The sequence below is a fragment of the Rhinolophus sinicus genome, linkage group LG05 (assembly GCF_036562045.2).
Source record: "Rhinolophus sinicus isolate RSC01 linkage group LG05, ASM3656204v1, whole genome shotgun sequence".
Classification (NCBI taxonomy): domain Eukaryota; kingdom Metazoa; phylum Chordata; class Mammalia; order Chiroptera; family Rhinolophidae; genus Rhinolophus; species Rhinolophus sinicus.
Window position 1 is genome coordinate 17,683,629 of NC_133755.1, and position 12,603 is coordinate 17,696,231.

Below are 12,603 nucleotides of genomic sequence, written 5' to 3' on the forward strand. Positions count from 1 at the left end.
ACTCAGACTGTCCGCCAGGGCTGCGGTCATCTGAAGGCTGGACGGGGGGCTGGAGGCTGTTTCCAAGGTGGTGCCTTCACACGGGTGCAGGGAATGCTGGCTGTCCGTAAGAGGCTTCTGCTCCTCACCACGTGGGCCTATTCTCAGGGCTACTTGAGTATACTCATTACATAGCAGCTGGCTCCCTCTAGAGCAAGCGATATGAGTGACCTGAGTGCTCTGAGAGAGAGCGTGGAGGAAGCTACAGTGTCTTTCATAACCTAGCTTCAGAAGTGACACTCCGACACTTCGGCCACACTCTATTTGTTAGAAGTAAGTGATTATGTGGGGCCCACACACAGCGGGAGGAGGGGATTGGGCTACACCTTTTGAACAGAGGAGTGGCAAAGAATTTGTGTACACACTTTCAAACTACCAAACATACTAGCAAAAGAATTTACATTAAGTAGTTTCGAGAGGTTGCATATGATAGGGAAGAATGATAGGAATGGGATAAAAGGAAATAGAAGGAGGGGAGAGAGGGAGGGAGGTTAACAAGTGGTCCTGTGTGTACCAAATACAACAGTGTGCCACGAATTGAGGTATATGCTTAATTGTCTGCATCTTGAGTTAAAAAAAGAAAAAGAAAAGCTGTGTGTGCATCTTTTCAGCTTCCTTCCTATATGTTCACATAAGCCTATAAACCTTCACATTTACAGGTTGTGTTTTTTAGTGTTTTGATCCTGGCTGGGATCTTATGATACATATTGATCTATAACTAGGTTTTTTCACTTAATTGTGCATCTTGGAGAGTTTTTCATGCCGTTATACAGAGGTCTGTCTTATTCTTTCTTTTACCGCACATCATTCCATGCTATGGATATACCACAAGTTAATTAATCACTTTCTTACTGTTGGACAGTCAGGTCAATTTTACTTGTCTTCTTTTTTCCTTTCTCTCTGGTTGGCTGGGTGTTCTATCCGATTGTATCGATAGCCACTTTTGTTTTTCTGTCCTCTCTGTACTTTCCTTTCATTTATTTTGTTTCCCCTGGAGCTCAAGATTGAGGGAAAGGGACATGCAAGATGATTCTGCTGCAGGCAGAGATTGTAACTTGAGGGCAGAGAGGGGCTACTGTAGCAGGTGGGCTACTTCTTCCTACTCCTAACAAGTTGGAGTTAGGAGGCTCAACTCCAAGGCTCAAGCAAGGCTCCAGGAAGGAAGCTCCCTTCCCACCATCCTCTTGCCTCCTTCAGAAGGGCCTCCTCCCAGGCCCTGGCCACTCCCAGCCCCCTGCACCCCCACCCCTCAGCTGGTTAGGAGGCAGGCAGGAGGCTTTTCGCGGGGGCTGTGCCGGTGGGCCGTTTTCCCAGAGCAAGGAGTGAGGCAGGACTAAGTTGGCGCCAGCTCCCTCAGATACAGACATTGCTGGCTGGATGACCGGCCTGCCCCAGCTAACTTGAGCCCAAGGGCTCCTCAGACACTGTGTTCCTGTCCTGGAGGCTGTGACACCACATCCCAGGGGTGTGGCATGTCACAGAGGGAGACCAGAGGGGCACCAGCCATGCCTGGAGTAGGGCAGAGCCCGGTGAAGGCCAGGTCGAGGTTGCTAGCAGGCAGTGACAGGAGGAGGAGCCGCCTGAGCAGGACAAGTCACCACTTGTGGGAAGAGACCAGCTGGAGCAACCAAAGGTGGAGCAGAGCTGCCCCTGGACTGAGAGGAGTCAGGGCCAGGAGCCTGGCTGGAGGCAGGGTAAGGAGCTACCGGCCCTGCAGAGGGGAGCTGGGGAGGCAGGGGTTGGAGGCCTGGGAGGTCGCCTCTGATGGCAGAGCCTCACTCAGTATTACCGTCCCTGCCCAAGAGAGGGGACATTGGCTCCTTTGACAACAAGGCTCCCTGCTGGGGTGGTTGGGACACGTCAAAGCTGGTCTTAACCAGAATGTGCTTCAGAGAGCTGTCCTGACTGACTTCTCTCAGGAAACTGAGGCTTGGAGGACTGATGTGAACATCCCAAAGTCCCAGGGCAGCCGTCAGTGGCAGGGCCAGGACATCAACCTGTGGGATTTGACCCTGGTTTGGTCCTTTCCTCTTTGCCACAGCTGTCTCTTCCTTGCTGGGCTGGTAGGGCAAAGGTCAGCCCTACTGAACAGGGCGTGGCTCTGTGATCCCTGTGGCCCCAAGGGCAGGCCCCCTGATAAACTGGGTTCAGACTTGCATGTGGATGGAATGAGGGCTAGGGGGAGGCACAGTGGAGACTTAGAAAGAGTACAGGACTCTCAGGTTCTGAGCCAAGCGATGGCGTCCTGTTCCATCTGACCCCAGGCAAGGCCTTCTCCCCATTTCCTCGGCTGTAAAGCGGGGCAGGGCCAAGAGCGGACAAATTGGGGGTGAGGCCCTTTGGTCTCTGCTGATCAGTGTGCTACTGCTATGGCAGGTGACCTCGCACTAGAATGTTCTTAGAAGCCAAGGACAGGTGGGGATGTGGTCAGACCCACTCACCTGGGTCCTCTGTGCAGAGTGAGACCAGTCCTGAGAACGCAGCGCGGGAGCGGAGCCGGGTGAGGACGCTGCGCCACGCCTTCCTGGCCCTGCAGGCTGCTCTGCCTGCCGTGCCCCCCGACACCAAGCTCTCTAAGTTGGATGTGCTGTTGCTGGCTACCAGCTACATAGCCCATCTCACCCGCACACTTGGCCATGAGTTGCCTGGCCCCGCCTGGCCACCCTTCCTGCGTGGACTCTGTTACCTGCACCCTCTCAAGGTAGGCCACAGGCCCAGGGCCTGGGGGAAGGGGGCTCGGGATAGAGGGATATTAGACTCAGGCCCCCTGACCTGAGCAGAGCAACATGGGGACCAGCTGTTTCCCACTCTCTCAAACAACAGGAGCCTAGATTGGCTCTTAGGGTGCAGTGGAGGGTGGCGATTAGAAATGACTTCATGAGAATATGGTTCCTCCAAGAGGAGGGAAATTCATGGAGGCCTCAAGACTCTGGGGTACCAAGTGGCAGGAGAGAAAAAGGAGCAGTTTCCAGGGCTGGTGCCTGGGAAAGGAAACCACACCTAGGGGAGTCCTAGATTCGGAGGGACATCATCGCATCGTACAATGACTCATGTCCTCTGGACTTGTGTCACAAAGAGATTCTCCCTTTGGAAGAACAATAGTCTAAAAAACCATCAGTCTAGAAGCAACTAAGCTGGGGGAGGAGGGAGCAGAGGGCACAGTGGCACCTGGGGTAAGGGGGGGGCTTTCTGAATGTACCACTTACCAGACTGCAACCTACCTTTCCTGCACCTCTGTTTTATTATATTGAAAGGGAAGTAACAGGAGCCTTACTTCTCTTCCAGGGTATGAAATAAGATCATGAATGAAAGTATAATTAACAATAAATCACCATCTCAATAACAGCTAGCATTATTTGGATGCTAAAGTTATGCCAGGAGCTGGACTAAGTGCTTTAGTGCACTCTTATCTTTTAATCCACACAAGAACCAAAGGAGGATAATTTAACAGATGAGGAAACTGAAGCTTAGGGAGATTAAGGGGCTAAATGCAGTCTGAAAGCAGGGAGTCTGACTTCAGACACCACCCCCATCCACACACACAGCCACCGCGCAGACCCAGGGGATGGCATGTAAGTTGCTGGTTGCAGAGTATAACTGTGCTATAAAGGTAGGGCTAGCTTTGCCCTCTGAGGATAGCGTTGTAATAGGGTCAACTTTATTTTTATGGTAGATACTTTTAACCATCTCTCTCCCCTAAACATCATAGTTCTGAAATGTCTTGAAACTTGAGGATTTTTTCTGTCAAGAAAATGTAGCTGGGGGTGTGGGGGGTGGGAGATGAGGGTAAGGGGAATCAAATATATAGTGATGGAAGGAGAACTGACTCTGGGTGGTGAACACACATGGGATTTATAGATGATGTAATACAGAATTGTACACCTGAAATCTATGTAATTTTACTAACAATTGTCACCCCAATAAATTTAAAAAATAAATTAAAAAAAAGAAAGAAAATGTAGCTGAAATGCAAAAAGTTGAGACTAGATGGGCACAACTCTAAAATGGTGACAGCGGCAGCTGGGGTGGTGGCCGTGGATAGTCATTGCTTTAGCTGTAAAATGGTGGCCAAGGCAAGGCCATTGCATGTAGCTGACAACACGTTGAAGAATGAAACATGAGAGCCTGGTTAGGTCTAGTACACTGGCAACTTGGTGAGGTGGGGTAGTCATCCAGGAGCAGCGCCCCCTCAACCCCCAGGTGAAAGGGCTGCCAAGAGGAGGGCAGAGTCAACCTGGTTTTCTGGGACTGTCTGCACTCCTCCTGGAAGGATGGACTATCATGGAAGTCCCCAGCTTGGAGGGAGTGGGCAGCACTGATGTCAGGGGCCAGATACCGGTGCACCGGGCAGGGGGCTGGGCAAAAAGAGGGCTCAGGACTGTTCAGTGTCAGGAGGTGCCTCTCCTTGCCCTGGCTCTGCTGCCCTCCGCACTGCCCAGCCATGACTGTGGCCAGTTCTGTCGTCCACCTCCCTCCCCACCGTGGGGGCTCCTCTCAGGGCTCTCGCTATCCTCAGCTGGCTTCTCATGTGCCCCTCCCCAAGGCTCAGGTGACCAGGAGAATGAATGTGTGGGGCCAGACGGGGTGGTGAACCAGAGACCGCTGTCATCAGAGCAGTCATGGCAGGGCAGGGCCTCAGGGAGGGAGACTAAGAAGGCCGACGTTTGGGTGCCAAGGGCTACGAGAAGCTGCAATAGTGAGCATTACTCACTTTCCATCCCTGTGTCTTGCAGAAGTGGCCGATGCGATCTCGTCTCTACGCCGGAGGCTTGGGGTACTCTGGCCTTGACTCCACCACAGCCACCACCTCAGGCCAAAGATCAAAGGAGGCAGAGGCCGGGTCCCAAGTCTCAGGAGAAGCAGAGGCTCTCCTTCCTACCAGACCACTCTCACCAGCTCTTGGTGACAAATGATGATCACACTTGCCCTTTTCTCCTAGACTAGGACTCAAGCTTAGGGACCTGGATTCTCTACCAGGCCCTTCACTGTCTTACCCATCAAATCTGACTCAGTCCCCAGGTTCCAGCCCGCAGACCAGGTAAAACCGCGGGCATCTCTGTGATGAGAGTACTCAGTAGCAGCAGGGAGCAAATCCTCCTCTCGGCACCACCACCGAGGGGGTGACTTCCCTGTGGCAGCTTCAAGGGAAAGGGGCAAGGAAGGGGTTTGATTGGGTTGGAGGTTGAGTTAGGGCACCACCCCTTGCTTTCTCCTGCTCAAGTTCCCACAAACCCTCTGGAAATTGCTAGAAGACAGACACTGCTGCACAGGTGCAGAGGTAGGCGCCTAAGGTGGCAGCAGCCACAGGTGCTGATGGGACAGCCAAAGGCCAGACAGGCTCTTGGAAGTTATGAGTGTGAACAGAGCTGGGCCGGGGTTACCCAGCCAGAGGAAAAACTGAAGAAGGGAACATGTTTTGTTATTAGCCCATACAATGCTTAGCGGACATCAAAGAGGCAGGAAGGATTGTAGGGGGCTTGTCTGTGCATTGTGGTCTCTCCAGCTTCCCCTCATCACTACATTTTCTGGGCTCTGCACCCTTCCAGGCTTTTTAAAATGTGAGTTAGTTACAGGTTAAGCCATCAAGCTTACATTGCTTACATTCCAGTTTCCAGAGGCGCTTTTAGATGGTTGCAGTTGCCTAGTTTGCAAAGATCTTACCCAGAGGTAGCTCTACCTTAACTGAACCAGGCAGCTCCATAAAGCCTTTGCATATGAAGAATATTGATAGACTGGATTACATCCTTGAATGACCTTCAATGGAGAATGGGTATCTTTTCCAGGGGATAATTCGTCTTTTGTTTCCATCATGTTAGAAACCTAACCTCCAGGAAAAACAAAGCCTGGGGTCAATGGGGTCCTTGCATGACTTTGGCCTAAGGCCTCACTGGCTCTGGAGTTATTTCTATAATCTGTCTACAGATGAGCTGCCTGGGGCCAGCTCCTCCCCACAGACACTGCCCTCCCAGGCTCTCCTTAAGCCATGGGGTGCCACACATTTGATAGGGTTTTAGTGGAATTTATCTCTGGCCCTGAAGAAATCGTTTGAGGGCTAATCACGGAGTCTACACATACTGGAAGTAACTTTCCAGATCTGGTATAACTTCCAACTAGGCAACTGAAGTCCAGACAGAAAAGGAATCAGCTTTTTGTTAAACTTCAGGGCCTCAGAGAGGGAGGGGATGGTCCAGGCTGACTAGAGTCCCAACAGGGGTAGCCTTAGCCAGAGCTACCATTGCCATCATGAGCATAACTGAGGTTTTGGGCAGGCTGGGAGTGGCCAGGGGTAGGGTTCTGGCATGATGGGGTGCTGTTCCTCCATAGGGCTGGCCAGCGCAGCAGGGGAAAGAGGGCTGAGGGGGTGACTCAGCGAGTTGAGGTGGAGTCAGAAAAGGAAACACAGAATGTCCCAGCCGTGGGTGCATGGGGTGGGGGAGAGCAGCTGGACTGTGGCTGGGAGCCATGGGGAGAAGGCCTCGGCCAAGGCTGAACTCGTAAATCTACCGAGTCTCGGCCTGGAGAGCTTGTGCAGAGCTGCTTCTGGGCAGCTGCACGGGGCCAGGAGGGGCAGAGACCAGGTGTGGGTGGGCACGAGTACAGTGCTCTTCAGGACCATAAAAGTCCAGCTCGAGTGTTCTATCTTGAAGCCAAAGAGCAGGGTCTTCCTGGTTGAGTTCAAGGATGATAAGAAGAGGACCAGGGGACTTTCCTCCAGAGCTCGTGGCACACAATCTTTTTCTGAGGACGAAGCTGGGAAAGCTGGCTTTGGGTGTGCATGGGGGGGTTCCCGCAGAACATGGGGCTTTTCCTGATAACTGGGAGACTGATTTGGGGCTCGCCCCACCCTGCCCTGCTCAGACTCAAGCCCTCAAAGGTGACCACATCGCCCAAGTAGAGAAGACAAGGAGGGCAAAAGAAGGATGAAGTGGGTGGAGGGCTGAGGAAGGGCAAGTGCCATCATCACAGGTTTCTAAAGCTGCTCTTTCCAGGCAGAGCTGTCTTCCTTAAGGCCCAGACAGGACCGGAGGGTCCAAAGGCTGTCTCCTCCAGCCGGACAGCACCCAGCACAGTCAGACCAGGAAACAAAAGGGCTGTGAGGGGGTGGGTGGAACCAAGGGATGAGCAGGAGTAACCAGAGGAAATAACAGTTTGGAGATTTAGATCCACAAACGAACCAGAACCATCAGTAACCCCCTTTGCCTCTGCAGCAGCGAAAGAAAAACACCTTCTCATTGGGAGATGTTTTATTCCCACCAGGGTTGGAAGCAGGGGGTGAACAAGAGCAGGGGGTGAGTAAGTCTCAGTTGGAGGCAGCTGAGACTCAGATCCAAAGACAGCGTTTATTCCCTGGGAATGAGGCTATGTGGGAAAGAGGCTCCAAAAGGAAACAGGAGCACAGTTGACAAAGTGACACTAAAGTGATCTGGCTCAGGAGTCAGAGGGATGGCTGGCCCACTTGGTTATCTTGTACCGCCTGTCCCATTCCCAGTGCCCATGACTTGAGGTGAGGGTGGAGGCCATGATGATGACAGCTTCCCCAGAGTGGGATGTGCTGTGCTTTCTGATGAGCTGCAGAATTAAGGGCAGAAGCTTAGATGGACTGTGGCAGAGGAAGAGCTGGCCAAGGGTTATCTAAGTATTAAGGGAGAGGCTGCAGACCTCACCAAATTGGGAACTAGAATAATTAGAAATAGAAAATCTAGTCTTTTCTGAGAAATTCTTTTTCTCTTCCTCTGGAAGGAGCCTGGCCAGGATGAGTCAGATGGCACTGTCCCTTCCCTCTTGTGGCACAAACCCTAAACCCAGGGCCCCTGAAAGTTTAGATTCTAGATCAAGAGTTGGCAAACTATAGCCAATGGGCCAAATCCAGCCCCTCCAACCTGTTTTTGTAAATAAGTTTTTATTGGAATACAGTCACACCCATTTGTTTATTACCTATGGCTGCTTCCTGATACCATGGTAGAATTAAATAGCTGTGAAAGACTGCAAAGCCCCAAATATTTACACTGTTCCTACGAAGGAATTCTGGCCATTTACAGAAAAAGCTTGCTGACCCCTGCTCTAGATCAGAGATACCCAAAGTGTGGGCTGGGAACCCTGGGGGGTGTCCCTGAGACCCTTCCAGTTCTCTAAGTGACCGAAACATAATACAAGATGCTATTTGCCTTTTTTCACTCTTATTTTCTCACAAGTGTAATGGAATTTTCCAGAAGCCATAAGACATGTGATATTGCAACAACAGATAGGATGTAGAAGCAGATAGGAGAATCCAGCTGTCTGTTATAATAGACACTAAAGATATCTGCAAAAATGTAAAACAATGTCACTCTTCTCACTAAATATTTTCCAAAGTGGAAAACAATTATTTTTCATCAGAATTGTACATATGTTCACCTATATGTTAATTATGTTATTTTAAAATAAATGTTCTTAAAAATTCTCTATTTTAATTTCTCATATGGTGACTATCAATAGAATAACCCACATAAGCAAAAGCTCTTCAGAGTCCTGCTTTTTTAAGACTGTAAAAGGGTCCGGAGACCAAAGCTTGTTAGAATCTCTGATTTAGAATAAATTGGTGATGGTCAAGGAAAGCTCCTACCCGACCCCATGACCCTACATGTGACAGCTCTACCCTCTATCTAAGGGCAGCTGCTGCGGGATGGTCCAGGTTCAGGCAAATAATCAGAGCAAAGGGTGCTGGGAGGGGGAGAAAGAAAAGGGATGAAAAGGAACCTGGAAGATTAGGTGGTCGTCTGGAGAGGGAAGGAGGGGGGCAATCTGGATAATATAGGTGCTATCTGGCTAATGCAGTAAAGTTGCTTCTGACAGGACATGGGCAGGAGGTCAAGGAGTCCTGGCAACACTGGGTAAATGATCCGAGGGTTCAGGGTCTGGTCCCACATTCCCCCTGAAGGTCAAGGTACCTCTGAGTCTTACCGTGTAACCAGTGCACACCTAGCAAGCCCTGTGTTCTTGGGGCTCCCAGCCCCCAGCCCCTGCCCACCTCCTGGAGCTCGGCCGAGAAACCGGACTCACAGACATCCAGGAGCCCAAAGGGCAAGGTCAGTTCTCCCCCAAAGTCCAGATTCCCTGAGCACTCTCCCTCAGCCTGTCTTGCTTCTCTGTATACCCATCCCACACCTCCTTACCAGTGAGCAGACTGCCAGGTCGGGGGCTTCCGCTGGACTCACAGCCAACCACAGCTCCCCATGCCCTGGCCTTCAAAAGAACCACCACGACCCCTGCTTTGATGATGAGAAACACCTGGAATGATTATCTCTTCTTGGTTGAACCTGGGTTTCCCACTCCTCCCCCCGCCAGGCTGGTGGCCAGAGATGCTGGGAACATGCAAATGGGCACTTCCCCTTTCTGCGGGCTCTGCCTCCCCAGCCTCAAGGTGGGAGAGGAACCCCCACGCCCAACACAGCAAGGGATCATCTGCTGAACAGAGAAACAAAGGACAAGGGACCTCCTTAACTGCCTAGGGTAGGGCTGACCACTAGCCACCAGGAAGATATTAGTGGGGACAGAGGCAGAAACTAAGGACCAGTGCCATTGAAAAAGCTGAGAAGTTATGAAGGAGCAAAGGTGAGTGAGGTTTTTTTAAACCAGAAAGCAATTACAAAAAATTATGATCCAGTAATCAGAATAGAAACAATCCTCCACATTAGGATGCAGGAAGTTGAAAAACAGTTGAGTAAATCAGGCCTAAATAACAGCAGTTACATCAAGGCTTCCGTGGGGCAGAACCTCTGGGGGTTGGGTCCAAGTTGGATGGAAATAGATTCTATACCACGCATCCCAGAAACCACAGCTAATAGCATGGTGGCTGGCAGAGCCCCTGTATCTCTGGAGTCCTGGGGAAAATACAGTTAGTCTGTCTCCCAAGATGCAAACTTTGAACTTTGGGAGGGGGCCAGCCATAACTGATGCGCACACGACAGGTGAACATAATAAAACTGTCGAGATCTGATATGCTCTGAGAAGTGCAGTAGTGTAAACCGGAACTTGAAGCAAAGCTGAGCTGTAACCGCTAAAGTGTGGGCATATGCCAAGCCTGCTGGGAAGGACTACATCTCATTGCAAGAAGCCATTAGCCCTGACACTGGGAGGGCTGCCAGATGTGGGATGGGCCAGCCAGTCAGCAAAGCACCTCTTCCTTCACATGCCAAAGCTGGGTGAATGTGCCTCACAAACATGGTTATCGTACTCCACCAACTGGCCAAGGAAGGGAGGCTCCCTTTTGACCAGTCTCACCAGCTGCCTATTGGCAACAACAAGCCACCACCACGATTTCCCCTGGACATAAGGGAAGACCAGGACAGACCTATTTTTGCTTCTGGAAGGTCATCATAATAGTATGCCATTGACCCAGACAGGAAGGGCCCTCATACATTACTATAAAATGAATACCTACTTGTTCCTTGAAAAGGTGGAACTCCACATGGGGAAAACGTGGCGTTACTAAAAAAATTATGAAATTCTAGGCTGTATTTTTGATGTCTACAGGATCCAGGGTTAACAGATTTTCATCGGGTTCCTGTTATGTGTGAGCCATCGGGGAAGTTGAGGGGAAGAACTGGATGGCCCTTTTTGAAAAGCAGTGTCACTTTGTAGAAGAGATCTGGATATTGCAAATTCTTCCAAGAAACCAGCTGTTAGAAACACTAGCAGTGAAGTGATGTGGTGTGTTATTAACACCATACTAATTTAAGAGCTAGAACAGAAAGAGGCTGGTCTCATGCATATAAAAAGAAACCAGAGCCATCAGCAGCCTCCCAGAAACAGTAAAAATCCTAAGTCAATCATTACATGATGATCCTCCTAAAGCCCTTTTAAGAAGACGGAAAATGTTCTTTCCAGATTAAGAAGACACAGAGATTGGCCGGCTTTCTGCCCTATCACCTTTACCAGAGGATTTTTTTTTTTCTTTAAAGCATTGCAAGGATGATCTTTGTACAAGGTCAGAACTGGAATTGTTCAGAAGCTGCCCACAAAGATCTAAAGTGACAAAGTATCTATGTTGAAATATCCCCTCTGGCTTTAGCAGAAACTTCTCTTAAATTTATATCCCCAGCCAGTGAGATTATCTAGTTTGAAACAACTCCTAGCTCTTCCTAAATTGCAAACTTGTGAAACACGATGGCTCTGATCTTGATAGAAGGGTATCAGTGGGGCTGAGCGGCTCGCCCATAGCCTGTATTCTCTCCCAACTTGATGTCGTCCTGGATAATCGTCTTGTTATCTAGTGTAATCATTGTTATTCTTACAGAGGTTTCATTCAATTTGTGCTCAGTATGGCAACTATGCAAGTTATAGAAGGAATTTCTCCAGAGACACTCTAAACAAACATGAACAATCAGAGCAGGAAAGAGAAAATGTGGGTTTGTAAAACACACTGGACCAACTGCTGATATAGAAATGACCTGCCTTATAGGACTCCTGCATGAGTGACATATTTTCTAAGAAAAATTGTTGGACTTCTGTTTCTGACAATATGGTGGACTAGATGTGTAGATAAATCTTCCTGGTACAGAACCCTCGAAATGATGCTAAAATATTAAAACATATTTTTAAATGATAAAATATAAAAAATATTTTAAGTCGTTGAACTGGCAGAGAAATAAGGGAAAGGAATAAGAGAGGGATTAAAAAAGCCTAAAACCAAAATAGTCAGCATGACTGAGGTCTGTGTTGCTTTGGTGGTATCTGCAGATTTCTGGTGCCCAATACCAGGGTTTTAACAGACCAAATTTGAGGACCAGAGACAAAGCCTGGGACCCATACAAAATGGGAAGTTGGGTCAGAGACCGTGTCATAAGGTGGGGATCGCCATAAAGCAATAGCCTCTGTGTAAAAAAGAGAGATAAAGACGCTTGCCCAAATAGGTCTTGACTCAGGGTGGGGTTGGAGGGAGTCTCCCAGAGATTTCTAAGCCCTTAACCTTTTAGGACAAAAAGAACAAAAATTTTAAGTGGTCTTGATTTAGTAGTATTTTTAGGCACAAGCAAGTACAATTCTTCTCTGGAACAGCATGCTTTATATCCAGGCTTTGAAGGCTTCCCATGGATAAAATTCCAACAAATTAAAAAATTCATAGCAAACAATTCTAAAAGTCAGAAGGAAATATGCCACCATAAGCAAGCAACACTAGAAACATTGAACTGTAGACTCAGACTTGCAATGACTACAGATATGATCATTTTTAGCTACAGAATATACATTAAATATGTTTAAAGAAATAAGGAGTAATTTGAAAAGACATGCAGGAACAAAGGCTATCAAAAATGACTAGGCATAATTGGGGGAAAATAAAATTTCTCAAAATTAAAAAGATTTAAAAGATTAAAAAGAGTAAAAAATCAAAAAGATTAAAAATTTAAAAATATTTTAATTAGGAACCCAGTAGATGATTAAAAACAGAACTAGTAAATCAGAAAATAGATCTGAAGAAATTACTCAGAATTCAGTACATATGGACAAAGAGATGGAAAATAGAAAAAAAGAATATAGGAGAATATCTTCGTGACCCTGGAATAAGGAAACATACCTTAAAGGAGA

General features: G+C 48.6%; 1 protein-coding gene across 1 annotated transcript; it reads left to right on the forward strand.

Annotated features, from left to right (window-relative positions):
• The first annotated feature begins 1,264 nt into the window (after nt 1-1,264).
• On the forward strand, nt 1,265-8,483 carry TCF23 (transcription factor 23). Its single transcript, XM_019735262.2, has 3 exons — nt 1,265-1,733; nt 2,498-2,740; nt 4,773-8,483. Exons 1-3 carry the CDS (start codon nt 1,512-1,514, stop codon nt 4,950-4,952), a joined length of 645 nt encoding a protein of 214 aa, XP_019590821.1. The 5' UTR covers nt 1,265-1,511; the 3' UTR covers nt 4,953-8,483.
• Nucleotides 8,484-12,603: the final 4,120 nt, after the last annotated feature.

What these genes read in the sequence shown, in the direction of transcription:
- TCF23 (XM_019735262.2), top strand. Translation starts at nt 1,512, where the DNA reads ATGTCACAGAGGGAGACCAGAGGGGCACCAGCCATGCCTGGAGTAGGG. An exon ending in GGAGCCTGGCTGGAGGCAGG is followed by an intron (nt 1,734 to 2,497) that starts GTAAGGAGCTAC and finishes TCCTCTGTGCAG; the next exon opens with AGTGAGACCAGTCCTGAGAA. An exon ending in GTTACCTGCACCCTCTCAAG is followed by an intron (nt 2,741 to 4,772) that starts GTAGGCCACAGG and finishes TGTGTCTTGCAG; the next exon opens with AAGTGGCCGATGCGATCTCG.